Source organism: Camelus dromedarius, chromosome 11 (genome assembly GCF_036321535.1).
Source record: "Camelus dromedarius isolate mCamDro1 chromosome 11, mCamDro1.pat, whole genome shotgun sequence".
Taxonomy (NCBI): domain Eukaryota; kingdom Metazoa; phylum Chordata; class Mammalia; order Artiodactyla; family Camelidae; genus Camelus; species Camelus dromedarius.
In genome coordinates, this window is record NC_087446.1 from 2,667,146 (window position 1) to 2,682,841 (window position 15,696).

At 52.5% G+C, this 15,696-nt stretch overlaps 1 protein-coding gene across 2 annotated transcripts in view; it reads right to left on the minus strand.

Moving 5' to 3' along the window:
• TBC1D22A (TBC1 domain family member 22A) overlaps positions 1 to 15,618 on the minus strand; it is a 241,839-nt gene extending 226,221 nt beyond the window's left edge. For both annotated transcript variants that reach the window (XR_004140407.2, XM_031463479.2), the window contains exon 1: positions 15,417 to 15,618. Coding sequence is in view for 1 of the 2 variants with exons in the window: in XM_031463479.2 (XP_031319339.1) it covers positions 15,417 to 15,478 (62 nt within the window). In the remaining variant the exon portion in view is untranslated. The remainder of the gene's footprint in view (positions 1 to 15,416) is intronic.
• Positions 15,619 to 15,696: the final 78 nt, after the last annotated feature.

A 15,696-nucleotide genomic window follows, 5' to 3' on the forward strand; every position in this document is an offset into this window, starting at 1 on the left:
CCAACTTTCCAAAAGAATTTTTACCTAGAAACACAGCAGAGGCAGAAGCAGCAGAGCTGTCCTGTAAAGGGGAGAGGGGCAGGAGCCTGCCCACTTCCCAGCTCATTCTATGAGGCCATTCTTTGGTATCCTGATACCAAAACCAAAAAGGACATCACAAGAGAAGAAAACTACAGACCAACATCTCATAAACACACCCACAAAGTCCTCAACAAAATACTAGCAAACCAAATCCAGCAACACAAAAAAAGGACTACACACCTTAACCAAGTGGGATTTATCCAAGGAATGCAAGGTTGGCTAAATAACCAAAAAATCCCAATAGGGAAAGGACAAAACTACAGGATGGCTTCAATAGTTGCAGAAAAAGCCCTTGACAAAATTCAGCACTTCCTTTCATAATAAAAATGCTCAAGAAACTGGAAATAGAAGGAAATGTCCTTATCCTAATAAGGACATCTACAAAAAACCCATCGCTAACACCATACTTGAGGTGAAAGACTAAAGGTCTTCCCTGAGATCAGGAACAAGACAAGCACGCCCACTCTCACCATTTTTACCCAGTGTCGTACTGAGGTGCCAGGCAGGGCAATTAAGCAAGGGTGAGAAATAAACGGCACCCCTGTCAGAAAGGAAGAAGTAAAACTATCTAATGTGACGGTATACTTTTATACAGAAAATACTAAGGAAGCCACTAAAAAAGGGTAAGAGCTAAAAAGCAAACTCAGCAAGGTTTTAAGACACAAGATTTGTATTTGATCATAAAAATATCTGTGGCATTTCTAAACACTTTCAATGAACAATCCAGAAATGAAGTTAAGAAAACAATTCCACTTATAATAGCACCAAAAAGAATGATACGTTTAGGAACAGATTAAGAAAAGACGTATAAAAATGATACTCTGAAAACTAAAAACTACTGTTGAAAGAAATTAAAGAAAGCCTAAATCGATGGAAAGATACTCATGTTTGTGTATTAGAAAACTTAACATTGTTAAGACTCCCCAAATTCAGTACAGAGTCAACGCAATCCCTCCCCAAACACCACCCAGCTTCTGTGCAGAAAACTGGAAAGATGACCCTGAAATTCATACGGGAACGCAAGGGGCCCAGGAGGACCAGGTTAAGACAATCTTGAAAAAGAATAAAGTTGGGGGACTCACACCAACAGATTTCAAAACTCACTAAAAGATTCAGTAATCAGGTCCGTATGGTACTGGCGTCAGGATCAACACAGAGATCGATGGAACAGAACTGAGAGTCCAGAGTCCACACATTTACAGTCAGTCGATTTTCTATAAGGGCACCAACACCCTTCAATGGAGAAAGAACTGTTTTTCAGTAAATGGTGCTGGGACAACGAGATATCCACGTGCAAAAGAATAAAGCTGCAGCCTACTCAGCCTTAAAAAAGAATGGTATTTTTTGTCATTTGCAACAACCTGGATGGACCTGGAGGGCATTAAGCTTAGTGAAATAAGTCAGGCAGAGAAAGACAAATATTGCATTTGTCAAATACAGGCTGGTCCCAGCACAGCCAGCACCAACTGCTACACATGTGAGCAACTCGGCCGTCCTCTGATCTCGGCCCCAGCCTTCAAGACTTCCCAGGGACACCCATGAACTTTCTTTTTCTTTCTTTCTTTCTTTATTTTTTTCCGCTAAAAAAAAAGGTATCAGCCTACCTAGGTCAAGTACCAATCATCCATCGTGGTCCCTTTCCTAAAATTTCATGGTTGCCCTCCTGACCTTGGTAGGAAGCTTCCAGTTTTAAGACTCAAAAGGCCTGGGTCGTTCCTACACTGCTGGTAGGAATGCAAATTGGTGCAGCCACTATGGAAAACAGCATGGAGATTCCTGTAAAAACTAAAAATAGAGTTATTGTTCTATCCAGCAATTCCACTCCTGGCATATATCTGCAGAAAACTGTAATTCAAAAAGATACATGCACCTCAGTGTTCACAGCAACACTATGTACAGTAGCCAAGACATGGAAGCAACTTCAGTGTCCGTCGACAGATGACTGGATAAAGAAGATGAGGTATATATATACAATGGAATATTACTCAGCCATAAAAAAGAATGAAATAATGCTATTTGCAGCAACATGGATGGACCTAGAGATTATCATACTAAGTGAAGTAAGTCAGACAGAGAAAGACAAGTATCATATGGTATCACTTACATGTGGAATCTAAAAAAAATGACACAATGAACTTATTTACAAAACAGAAAGAGAATCAGAGGCATAGAAAACAAACGTATGATTACCAGTTGTGGGGGAGATAAAAAGGAGTTTGGGATTAGAAGACACAAACTGCTATATATCAAACAGGTATAGCACAGGGAACCATATTCAATACCCTATAATAACCTATAATGAAAACAAATATGAAAAAGAATATATATGAATATATACACGTGTATAACTGAAACACTGTGATGTGCACCAGAAACTAACACAACATTGTAAACTGACTATACTTCAATTTAAAATTTTCCTTTTAATTTTTAAAAAAAAGGCCTGGGTTCAAGTGCAAATACTTCAAAGCTGACAGAGTGTTCAGCAAGTAATTGTTCTGAGCTTTAGCTTCCTCACCCCAGAAACGGGGAGAAGAACGTGCATGGAACGAGAGAACCATACAGCAGCAGTGAGAATACGGCCAAGCGACCTACAGGCAGCACTTCCCAGTCCCACCAGCCTGACTCTCCCCAAGCCTCTGCCGTCTCCCACGATGCCCCGCTGCACGTGCACGGCTCACGCCAGCGGGCAGGCTGGTCCACAGCCCGCCACGCGCAGGTCGCTTCCACAGAGTCTGCAGCCTTACCACGACTGCAGGCCTCCCCCTCCCAGCACAGCAGGAAACTCATTCATTCTTTATGGGCAAACCATTTATGTTTACTGAGCAGAAAATGTCCCAGCAAAGTTCAAGCTCAGACTGAAAGGAACTTCATTTTATCTTATTAAAACTACATTTTGATTTGGTCTTGCACAGCTAAAAAGAAAAACAGGCTTCAACGAAAGCTGTTTTTAAAGAATCAGTGGCAAAGAACACACCTACCTCATTTCAGATAATGAAATCTTTCTTTAAAAAGTACATTAACCAATGAGCTTTTCAATAAATTATACTGCATTAAAACACTACAGTAATTTACTGAACCCTAATGATTCCTTACGAAAAGCAGAGCCACAGGACGTAATTCCACTTCCAGCCCTACGCCCTGGCAAAACGCTGGCAGAAGCACACAAGGAGACAGGCTCGGTGATGCCTGCTACACTCCAAAGAGAAAGGTTAGGAAAAATCCAGATGTCCATTATCGACGGAACAGTGAATAAATGAACTAGACACACGCATAGAATGAAACGCCAACCACAGCAACCACGAAGGACTACAGCCACGGGCGTCAGGACGGGGAAGCTCACCGACGTAACGGTGAGAGGCTGAACATGCACAGTACAACGTCACTTACAGAAAGATCTTAATGCAAAATGATACATCATTTCTGGATACCTACATGCATGGGCAAACACCCTCCTGCGGGCACAGCGGGGGCAAAGAGCACATGAAATTCCGAATCCAGAATCGAGGTGACCAGGGGAAGTGGGGGAAGGAGCTGGGTCAGGAAAAGAACACAGCAGCTCCCACCGTGTGCGTGCTCCACAAGCCCTGTACTCAGTCATCTGTGTGCCTTTTTGAACGTCCAAAATGTGCTGCAGCTTTTTAACTCTGGCTCTGGCTCTGTGAGGGCAGGGGTTTGCAGGCGCGGCTACCAGAGCACCGTCTCATGTGCACTGAGTGCCCAGGAGTGCCGTGCCTGGAGCGCCCCTCAAAGACACGATTCTGATAAGTCCAAGTCTCCCCCACCCTGTTCCTCCTACACGGGACACAGAAATCTCTCAAAAGGAAGCTCAGCATCACTAGCCACCTGAGAAACGCAAATCAGCAGCACAATTAGATGCCACTTCACAGCCAGGAGGATGGCGAAAGTTTGAGGATAACTAACGTGCCGGGGAAGATGCAGAGAAACTGAAACACTCGCACACCACTGACGCGAGAGAAAACTCCTGCCCCTCTCAGGAAAACAGCCTGGGAGGTCTTTCAAAAAGTCAAATATTCACCACATGACCCTGCGATTCCACTCCCAGGGATGTACCCAGAGAAATGGAAACACACATCTACACAAAAGCCTTGCAGAGCATTATTTCATAAGAGGCAAAATGTGGACAGTCCAAAAGTCCATCAGCTGATGAACAGATGAATCAAATGTCCCGGCCATACAATGGAACATTAATTATTGGGCCATAAAAAGGAACACTCCCAACGTGGATGAACCTTGAAAACGTCACGCTCAACATAAGAAGCCAGTCAGCCAGGACCCACATACAATTCTATTTACGTGAAACGTCCAGAACAGGCAAATCTACAGAAACAAAAAGTCAATTAGTGGTTGCGAGGGGCTGGGGAGGAGGGGCTGGGGAACCACTGCTGATGAGAACTGGGCTTCTGTCTGTGGTGGTGAAAATGTTCTAAAACTGACGGTGGTGATGGTCGTACAAGTAGATGAATATACTAAAAACACTGAATTGTACGCTTTAAATGGGTGAAATGTACCGTGTGTAAATGATATCTCTAGACAGGTGTTCAAAGAGGAAGGGGTGGGAGGGGGAGCGAAGGTGGGAAGGACCAGGACGGTCGCCCCGGGCCCAGGTACCAGGCAGGTGGATGCGCCGTCGGGGGAGGCCCAGTGCAAAGGCCTCAGCTGACCAACGTCACCCAATAAACCTTTAAACAGGTCCAGGTCCACTTCTGCTGCCCCGAATAGCAGGTCTGGGCTGCCACCATCACAGAACCAAACATTTCAGTACACTTCTTGTGAAAATGATGGCATCTTATCATCCTCCAAACTAAGAACTGAAACTTAGGAAGGCCTAATTTGTTACCAGCAGGCAATAGCGGAGACCACGAGCTGTGTCTTCTGGGTCCAGTCCGTGCACATCCTGGTGACCACACAATCGAGCAGCCAGGAGGAACCCTCAGATGGAGGAACAAATGAGTGAGAACTGAGGAAGCATCACAGCTTCCAGCCCTGTGATGTAACAGAGGCTCACACCCAGGGAGAGGGCTGGGCCCACACAAAGGACAGGACAGCGCAGGACAGGCCAGGGAGGGGCAGGCAGAGGGGTGCCCCAGGATGTGCCCTGAAGAGGACCCCAAATAGGAGGACCTCCCCGAGAGCCCCGAGTTCTCATAAAGGTCACCTCTTCTGCATAAGGGACAGGGAGACTCCATGAAAATGCCCCCACTGGTAAGGGGAAGAGAGACGACAAACAAGGGGTAAAGCTGAGGTTTAAAGCGGTAACTGGGTGGGGCGGTCCGAGGCAGACGGGTCAGAGATGAGGACAGATCCAGGAACGGCCAAAAGAGAGCTGGGTCCTTGGGCCCAACACCGCCGCGTCTGGATTCCGTTCAGGCTGCTTTACACCGCAGTGCAGGAAAGGGTCTTAAAAACTCAGAATCAAAGGCTGGCTGAGGGCCTGCTTATGGACAGCCAAGCTCTGAGGCGTGGTCCTCACTGGAGAGCCCACAAAATGGTGATGTCTTGAACAGTCACGAACGGCCCTGAGTCCTGCTTCACTCAAGTCGCTCAGCAGACGCTGGCTGAGCAGCTGCCCCAGGCCAGGCCCCACACGGGGGCTGCAAAGGCGCCAGGGAGCCGGTGACCGCCTGCCCCCAGGGTGCTCCCACAACGGTGCACAGTCACTCAGATACAGGTAAGCGCCGCAGAGGGAGAAGGAAGGTGGAGACGGCACAGGGCACAGCGCAGGCGCCAAGAAGGGAGGAGTCCGGAGTCCAGGGTCGCATGGCTCCAGGTTGTAACAGTAAGGCCACTCCCTCCTGCGTATCCTGGCGAACTTCCATCCGGTGTGAACATGCATCCCCCTTGACCACGGCACCGGCTCTGAAACAAAACTGATGGGACTACACCAGGAGAGTTTGTTTTGTTTTTAATTAAAGGTTAATTAGCAGCGGGTAACAATGGAACTGAGCGAAAGAGTGAAGAGTGAGAGGAAATAAAAGTACAGAAAAGAACCGTATCCAAGCTGCAGTGTCCTAAGCATCATAAAGCAAATGAAGAACTCCATGAGCACATTCACGACTAAACGCCTCCCTGTATTTCAGACACACGAAGCCAACAGGCAGCCCCTGCAGTCAGCTCCAGCCGACAGCTCATCGACCCCTTCTCCATGCACAGGCATCGCTCACTGTCTCCTTCGGGCTCCACAGCAGTTTCCTGAAATATGAGCTAAACTAGCGACTGATTTACCATTAGACTCACCCTAACATGTAGTGATGCTCCCCAGATTTGTCAAATATGTTCAGGGGGGTAAGTTTTCCAAAGAAATTCACTTTAGAGGGCTTTGGAGGAAAATGAATGAAACACCATGACTACAACAGTAAACAATGCCGCCACCCCTCCGCCCACTGCGTGGTCGGGAGGCAGGCAGACGCACGGCCCCACAGGACCCAGACCGGAGGCCTGGCAGCACCGCCTGCCCCATCCCGGGGCTCGCAGCAATCTACTGTCCCCTCCGGGCCATGAGATGCCTGCAACAGGGACAGGATCTCGTCTCCTGTCACACTCAGCACACTTGAAACTAACCCAGTGTTCTACATCAGTTACATCACAATAAAAGTGCAAAATATGAGTAAGGGGGTGGGGAAGGCTTTTGAAATTAACATGGAAAAGTCCAGTCCTACCAGCCCGGCAGCTGGCCGTCACCCCATCACCAAGCCCCATTTCCCGACCTCCCCTCCCTGCTGCTTCTGCCCGCCTCCTTCTGCCACACAGAGCCTTTCTCCCATCTCTTCCCGGTTCCCTGCCAGCCTATCTGGACACTCCTCAGACCCCTCAGCGCATCCAGAGCCCAGTCCCCAACTCTGCCTTCCCCCGAGGCTGTGGGCAATGACGCTCTCCCTGACCGTAGTGACCTTCCCTAGTTAACGCTTCTCAGATAGCTGCCTCTAGGCTGAACCACTGCCAGCTCTCGGCCACAAACTCACCACCCCACATTCATGGGTCCTGCACAAAAATCAGCTGTGCCCCAGCTGCCCCGCCTCCCACCCACCACTCAGCGTCCCACCCTCGGACAGGACCTCACTCCACAGTCACGCAGAAACAACATGGCACATTCACCCTGCCTCGTGCAGCTCCTCCCACCCTCTTCCAGCCAGCGGCCTCCTGGCTCTCCCCGGCCACCTGTGCCACCGAAGACCCACCTGCTGCCCCCAGTGCCCCTCTCCTCCTGACCCCGTCATCCACTCCTTCTGTGACTTCACCCCCAAGACCTCACCCAACTGGCTGGCCTCGCCGCCTGCAGACACACTTACGTGACAAGAGAAGCGGTGCACTGAGCGCATCGAGGGTCTGCCTCCAGCCCCCAAGGTCCACGGTGATGCCCAGGGACCCCTCCCCTCTGCAGACCCCATCCTCAGCCCTGCCTCTCCACGCCCGCTGTGCTCGTGTCCTCTGACAAGCCCGCACACTGCCGAGGGAGGAGGCCGAGGACCAGGAGCCCACCCGGAAGGAGGAATCAAACATCGTTTGTCTCATCTGCCTGGAAGCCTTAGAGCCAGCAAGACGGAGTCTATGCTTGTGTTTAGTAGAAGTGTTCACTGAAAGAAGGCCCATCTCAACCCTGCAGCGAGGTGTACAAGGAGCAGGCACAGAGCGTCCACACGGCACACTTGAGAACTGTGTCAAGTCGGGCCCCAGCGGCACAGCCCAAGCTCAAGTGCGCAGCCCGTGTGAGAAGGAAGCCGGCAGACCGCGGACATGCCAGCGGCTGGGCGCACAGCAGGGCTGGAGCTGGCCCTCTGGCAGTGCCAGTGAATGCCAGACCCTGGGAGGAGGGCCCCCCGAGGAGCACAATACCCAGGAAGGCCCACGGGGAACAGAGCTAATGCGGTTGGGAGTCCAGAAACACACGGGGCAGTGTAGCCAGAGGGCTCTGCCCTGCACTGAGACGCCCGAGCTCAAAGCCAGCTCGCTCCCCGAGGGGCCACGGGCCTGGGGCGGAGACGGCCTCCTCCCTGCGGTTCGGGCAGAGCGCGGCTCCCAGCCTGGCGGCGTCAGTATCAGTAACAGCACCTCCAGCCCCGAATTCTCATCACTATGGTCAGGGAACCCAGCTCCGCTCCTAGCGGTGCTACACGTGCCTCCGCCACCTCCAGTACTTGGCCTGGGACTTCCATGTTAATTCCCAGAAAGAGGAAACAGCCTTTCAGACTGAGGAGATGAAAGGACCAGGGATGCTCAAAACGAAAGGGCCCTGTAGCCCGGGGCCCAGAAACGGGAAGAACCCAGGCTGCTGCGGCCCTGCTGCCTCTTCCCTGCGGACGGAGCGCCTGGGTGAACCTAGAAGGAGCTGCTCGTCTCCCTCCTGAAGATCCCCCAACAGAGGCAGTCAACGTGCAGGAAGCAGGTTCCCAACCCCCCGCCTGGGACCCAGTCTGTGCAGTCTGTGCAGGACCGCACGGCACCCCCGCAGCTGTGAGCACGCAGCAGGTTGTGTGTAAGGAGCCTGGCACAAGGGACGTGCTCAATAAGCAGGTGCTGGTAGGACATGTCACTGCGAGGCCGGCGCCACCTCCATTTCAAGGCCCCGCCTCCCATCTGGGGCACAGAACCAACACCTGCCCCTGGGCGGGGTTGGCAGGCTCCCCCCAGGCCGGCAGGCGAGTCTAGGCTCCCAGGGCCGAGCACAGCGGTGGCCCCGCATGCCCGTGTCCCCCGCACACCTGTCTGCAGGAGCAGGGAGCAGCCCAGCACCTCCAAGGGGGGCCCGCGGCCCCCATAGGGTACTTGCTGGACTGAGGGGTGGATAAGCCAAGGAGGAGCTTGACAAAGGGCCCACTGGAGAAGGCAGGGAGGGCCGGTGTCACGCCCCGGCCCAAGGTCACTCGGCCACTGCCCTCTCCTCACTGCCCACGGGTTTGAAAACAGGAAAACAGAGACCTGGCCTCCCAGCACACGTTCTATTCGTTTCCACACACGACCTCTGACCTCGCCTTCACAATACTTAGGGGACTGAAATACTTCCTCCAGCTCTCATTTCAAAAATCTTTTAAAAAGCAAAAACCAAATCCAAAATCATCAGGGATTTATTTTTCAAAAGTCACTTTTGTCCTCATCTGAAATTATCCTCAAAGAGTCCAGGTCTGCCACATCAGACAAATACATAAGAGGGAAAAAAAAGACTTCACTTCAAATTTATTTTTCCAAAGTGTTTCCAGACAAAATAAAAGGCATTTAATAGCACAAAACGCAACCACTAAAAAGCAAACCAGTAAAACGGTCTGTGTATTTAGCGAAACCCCACCCATGGGTGCGTCCCTGGTGCTCAGCACAGCAAGACCCTCTCCACTCCCACAAAACAGAGTCACCGCCTGAGCACGGATGCCTGGGCTCCTCGCAACACAGAAAAATAGGAAAAAATAGACACTCAATCCACACAGCCGCTCCAAAAACACGAGCAAGGAAACAAGCACAGGTTTATACAAACACGAGAGAGCGAGCACAGGTGGGCCAGCAGCTCAGAACTCCTGAGAAGGGAGGCGGGGCCTCCACGTGGCTCAGGGACCGAGAGGACTCAGGACACAGGGAGACCCTCTGAGCTCAGTCCTCATCCCACAGCACTGAACACCCTTGCAGATATCACGGTGAGGGCCCAGCCTGCACACGAAGACTGGCCGAGGCTCCTACCCACCTGCAAGGGCAGGACTCTGCAGGGGCAGGCGTGGAGGGCTCCTGCAACCCCTGCCCACGCGCCACGCCCCCAGCATGCTGCGCTGACCCCTCCACCCGCCCCGGAGAGGTTTCCTGTGGCCACCGTAACAAATTAGCACAAACCTAGTGCATCAAAATACACATTCATCATCTCAAACTTCTGGAGGTCGGAAGTCCGGCATGGGTCTCACCAGGCTGGAGTCCAGGTGTCAGTTGGCTGCACACATTTCTAGGGGGCGATTCTGGGGAGAACCCGTTTCCTGCTCGTCCAGGTTGCTGGCGGAACTCGGTTTCTAGTGGCTGTGAGACCATGGTCCCTGTCTTCCTGCTGCTGTAAGCAGAAGGCTGTTCCCAGTTCTAGAGGCTTCCATCTGCCCCTGCTCGAGGCCCCTTCCTCCACCTTCAAAGCCAGCAACCACAGGTCACATGGAGTCACTTCGTGTCCAATCTCTGACAGAAGAGCTGATGCGATTACGCTGGCCCCACCAGATAACCCAGGACCATCTCTCCATCTCAAGGTCAGCTGATTAGCAACCTTAATTCCCTTTGCTGTGTACCTGGCACTTCACAGGTTCTGGGGACGAGGACGTGGACATCTCCGGGGGGCTATTATTCTGCCTAGCACGCCCCATTTCTCAGGCCAGAACCCTGGGATCACCTCAACCCCCAACACCCCACCCACAGCAAACCCTGCGAGTTCCGCCTGCGGCAGGGGCCCTGGACCGTCCACCCCCCTCCACAGCCGCTGCTCTGTCTCCCCTCCCGCACCTGCTTCCTCTCACGCCCTATTCAAGGAGGAGGAACAGCATCAAGTATCACCCCTCGGTGCTTTCTCACGGCTCTTAGCACCAAGACCCAAATCCTCTCCAGGGCCAGGAGGCCTGCATGCTCTGGGCCCTGCTCAGCCCCTCCCCTCATCTCCCCCTCCCCACCAGGAGTGCAGTGACCCCCGACCGGCAGCTCTGCGTGGCAGGCTGGCCCCTTCCCCGGCTTAGGTGAGACCTCCTCCAGGAGGATGTGACCTTCTCTGGATGCGGTGCCCGCTGTTCTGCCCACATCACCGGACTGTGCCCAGCAGGCTGTTTATGTGCCATGTGCTCACCGACCCCCTCAGCCCAGCAGCCCCTGGGGGCCTCCTCTCTGCTCAGAACTCAGCACAGCACCGGGCACATCAAAGATGCTCCTAATATCGTCTGAATGACCATCCCCACAGCAGCTGCTCTCCTCCAGCTGACCGCCACGCAGGGCCGTGCTAAGGCAGTGGGGATCGGACCCACGCGGAAAGGCGGCCTGTGTTCTCACACCCAGTGCGCTGTGATCGCGTCATGGCATTTACAGGTGAGCACGGCAGGAACGCCAAGTGCAACTGCAGAAAGCGATGGCCCTGAGAGAGCCAAGCGAGCCAGTGGCCCGAGAAAGAACAGGCCGAACCTTCTCTGATTCTTATCGTCCACTTCCTGACTCTCATCAAGGTGCCATCATCTCTCACCTGGATGCTCACAGAGCCTCCTAACTGGTCTCCCTTCTCCTGCCCACGCCCTCTCAGCCCCCAGTCTACCTACAACCCAGCAGCCAAAGCCCGCCTGCTACACCAAAGGCAGGTCATGCCCCGCCTCTGCCAAGAAGCCTCCAAAGGCTCCCCCTTCACTCAGAATAAAAGACTGAAAGTCCGTGTCTTTCCTGGGACGAGACCCACCCACAGCGCCTTTCAGGCCGCGTGCCCCAGGACTCTGTCTCCCTCTCGGCTATAGTCACACTGGCCCTCGCCCTTCTCTCCCACAAACCAGAATCACTCCCAAATCATCCCAAATCAGGGCCTTTGCACGTGCTCGCCCCTCTGCCCAGACCCCCCTTTCCCAGCCACCCAGGAGGCCTGTTCCCTCACCTGCTGCAAATCTTGCTCAAATGTCACCCACTGTGAGGGCTCACCTGGCCACCTGGTGACCATGAAACCCTCCCCACTGCACCTGCCCCCGTACCATCTATCCCACTTCTCAGCTTTGTTTTGATAGTAGATGTCACCTCCCGACAGTGACATCTTCTAACTCTCTCCTTATGTATTCTCTGCCTCTCCCACTCTGCTGTTAGCTCTGTGAGCAGAGATTTTGGTCTGTTTTATTCACTGATGTATCCCTAGCACCTGGAACCATCACTGGCACGTAATATGGATTAAATAAATATTTGCTGAATCAATAAATTATCAAACTCTCAAAACCAGTCCAAGAGGCCTCTCTCATCCTCACCAAAAAGAACAGGGTTAGGCCAAGCAAGTACCCTCCCATAGGTCACAGCCACGAAGGCCCAACACAACTCCCTCAGGTTACAAACACAGAAACTGCCGGCCCAGGGGCACTGTGACCTGGAAAAGGTCACGAAGAGATTAACAGACAAAGATGGCTGAGACCCAGACCACCCAATTCCTAGTGAGAACGTCTTTCCACATCACACATCCAGCCTCATCCAGAACAGAAACTTCCAAGGAAGCATCAGCCAAACACATAACCTAAGGATCCGGGTGTGCAAAGGGGAGCGGCTCTGCAAGCAAGACCACGCCTCACGCAGTGTGAGGCCCTGGCCGTCACCTACTCTCTTGAGGTTAATCTAGAAAGGAGTTCGGATCAACCACCACTCACTGATTCTGCACTAACGATGCAGCGATGAGTAAGACACCCTCCCTAAACCTGCAGAGCTTGCTGTCCGGTGGCGAAAACAAGCACATCCCAGCAACAGTGAGCGTGATGCACAAAGGGGCACTGTCGTCCAGACGGCGTGAAAACAGGCAAGGCTTTACAAGGAGGTACCCTGGAGTGAATTTTTTTAAATGTTTGCAAAGTAAGGCAGGCAAAGGAGAGGGGAGGGAGGGAAAGAACATTCTGGTCAGCTACGAAAGCCTGAAACTGTACAGCATGTACCCCAAGGAACCTACAAGTCCATCAGCACCACTGAGGGCAAGGCTCAGCACAAGAAGGGGCAGGAGATGGGGCAAAAGAGCTGAGTGGGATCGGCTTACAATGGGCCTTAGATATCACGCAAAACCACTTCTCAGCACGACGCTTTGGGGAAAACAACTAACAGGCTCTAAATGGAGCCTACCTCAGTGTCACCTGGAGCATGTGTTCCGAAAAGTCTATAACAGGAGGGTGACAGAACACTAGCCCAGCACCAAGGACAGCGCCAGGGAGATAGTAAACGCTCGCTGAACGTCACCATCATTGCCATAGGAGTTATTACTGAGGAATTAATCGTTGTAAAGGACTGCGCCACATCAAAGTGCCTTTAACAGCCCCGCATGTTGCAGTGGGTGTGTTCCCCCTCCTCTGAGGTTCTCTGGGTTGAGGTCCACCCTTGAGGAAAGGTAAACAATCCCAGGAACCCCCGGAAAGAGTCGCACAGCCACCGGAGCCTGTGAGGGGCCCTGACAGCTCCGCGTTTGTGTAGTTGAAGACTAGGCTAGTGACCGCCAGTGGAAGGTCACCAACTGAGAGGAAAATGGGCACCTTCGCAACACCTTCTGTAGCCCCAACAGCAGCACAGCCAGCGATGAGGCCACAGTAGGCCAGGGTCACGCAGCGGCTGTGCAGGCCTTTCCAGGGAGAGGGCCACCCTTTCCTCTCTGCCTGCCCTCGGCACGGACAGCCTCCAGGAGCTCTCCAAGACGCAACTTTAACTCTGAAACTCACCCAGGAGCTGCTCTCACAGATGCTTAAGACACAGCCCAGCACCAAAACCAAAGGAGAAAGAAATCCTGTCTGGTAATGCAGGATTTCACAGGACAAAGTTGAGGACAGTATAATTTTCCTGAGGCTGTCATAACAAAGTACCACAAACTTAGTTTAGCAGCTTAAGACAACAGGAATTAATCCTATCCCAGTGCTGGAGGCTGGAAGCCCAAAATCAAGGAATCAGCAGGGCCAGGCTCTCTAGGAAGTCTCTAGGAGAGGATCCTTCCTGCCTCTCCTAGCTTCTGCTGGTTGCCAAGAATCCTCGGCATTTCTTGGTCTGTAAATGCATCACTTCAACCTGTCTTCAGCTCCACATGCCTTCTTCCCTAGGTCTGTTTCTCTGCATCCAAATTTCCCTCTTCTTGTAAGGACGTCAGTCATTGGACCAGGGCTCACCCTAATCCAGTATGACCTCATTCCTCAGTTTAACTTGATTACATCAGCAAATACCTATTTCCTAATAAGGGCACATTCAGAGGTTCCAGAGACCCGAATTTACAGGGGGCGGGGGGAGGCACTACTGAACTCAACACAAGGACAAATTACCAAGAGACACAGTCGTCAATCCAAAGGTCTATTTGCCATTAAAACTACACACAGGAGCTTGATTATTCTCATATCTCAGTTGGTTGTTAAGAAACAGTTTACTTAGACGGAGGAGGAACCAAAATCGCAAGACCTAAAAGCAACACACAGAAGTTCTCCTGCCACATGGCTCCTTTTCCCTGGAGTCTACGTTCTAGAGCATTTATTTGTTCCTGTCAGTATTGTGACCTCCCATTCTCTGCCATTCCAGAATTTTCACATCATCCTGGACCCTGACACTGGTCTTGACAAAACCTCTTACTGGTCTTCAATCCAGCACAATCCTATAGAGTGAAATACAGTCTTTGGCCAATGTTAATCACCCCCTCCAAAGTCACTGTTTCGGGCATTCAGTAACTTTACTTTTGCTAACTCCCAGACCACTCTGAAAATTAAATGTTTCTGACTGGACGCAGTGAATTCCAAAGCTTATGATTCCATCACTCAAACAACAGCGTTTACTGTGAATAATTATGAATAAACTGTGCTTATGAATGATTCTACTTGGAGTTAACACCACAATTCTTAATTTTCAGTATCTCAGACTTTAGTTTCCAAGCACAGCAGTGTTTAGAAATCTTATGGCTCATCTATTTTCACCGGCATCTGGTTTTACCCTACGTGTTTTCCATGTAACATCTGCACGCTTCCTAGGGCCCTGGCTGGGCTGGGTGACACATCAGTCAGAGGAGGACTCTGGAGTTGCACAGCTTCCAGGGTGCACACGGGTCACTACAGGCACTTAATTTTAAAAAAAAATTAATTTGCTTCCTGCTGCTGACTCAAGACAGGAGCTGGTTTTGAGGCCAGAGAGCGGGAACATGGAAATTCACAGGGAGCCTCAGTACTCTTCCCGGCTCGAAGCAAAAGCAGCAGCCCACGAGAGAGACAAGGCCAATCAAGTGGGTCAGAACCACCGCGCCCCCAGCAGAAACAAGTCACAGATCTCCCCGGCAGGCACAGCCTGTCCCGGCCACTTTCCTCACTCCACCAAACTCCTCGCGGCACGAGCCGAGTCACTCTTTTCGAACTCCCCCGGGGCCGAGGAGTTTCGCAGAAGGGAGCCTGCCAGTCTCAGGACGAACCCGCCCGCCGCTGCTCCTTCTCCCTTCCAGCCTCGCTCCTACCTGCGGCCACTGCCACCTCCCAGACCCCACGCAACGACCCCCTGCTCCCCCTACGCCCCTCACACCCCAAGCAGTCTCCTCAGAGCCCAGGTGACCCGCCCCCCAGACCCCGACTCCACCCGCAGCCCAGGAGGCCGACGCGCCTACCTGACCTCTGACCCCTGACCCCGACCCAGGTCCCCGTCACACCCACCTGCCAGGGACCTTGCTGTTGCTGCGCTTCCAGAACTGCTTCCTGGCCCCGTCGCTGGCCATGGCCCCTCCTCATCCCTCAGGTCCGCGGCCCTGACACTCCGAGTGCTGCCAGTCAGCCCCGGCGGCCCTTTCCTGCACCCCGGGTGGCCCCTCAGCGGTCCCGGGATTCCCGAGCGTAGAGCCGAGACGTTCTTCCGCCTCCCTCCGGAAGTTGTGCCTCCGCGCGCCCGGAAGTCCCGCCTCCGTCCATGGCGCGCGTGACGCACGGCGCGGGCGCC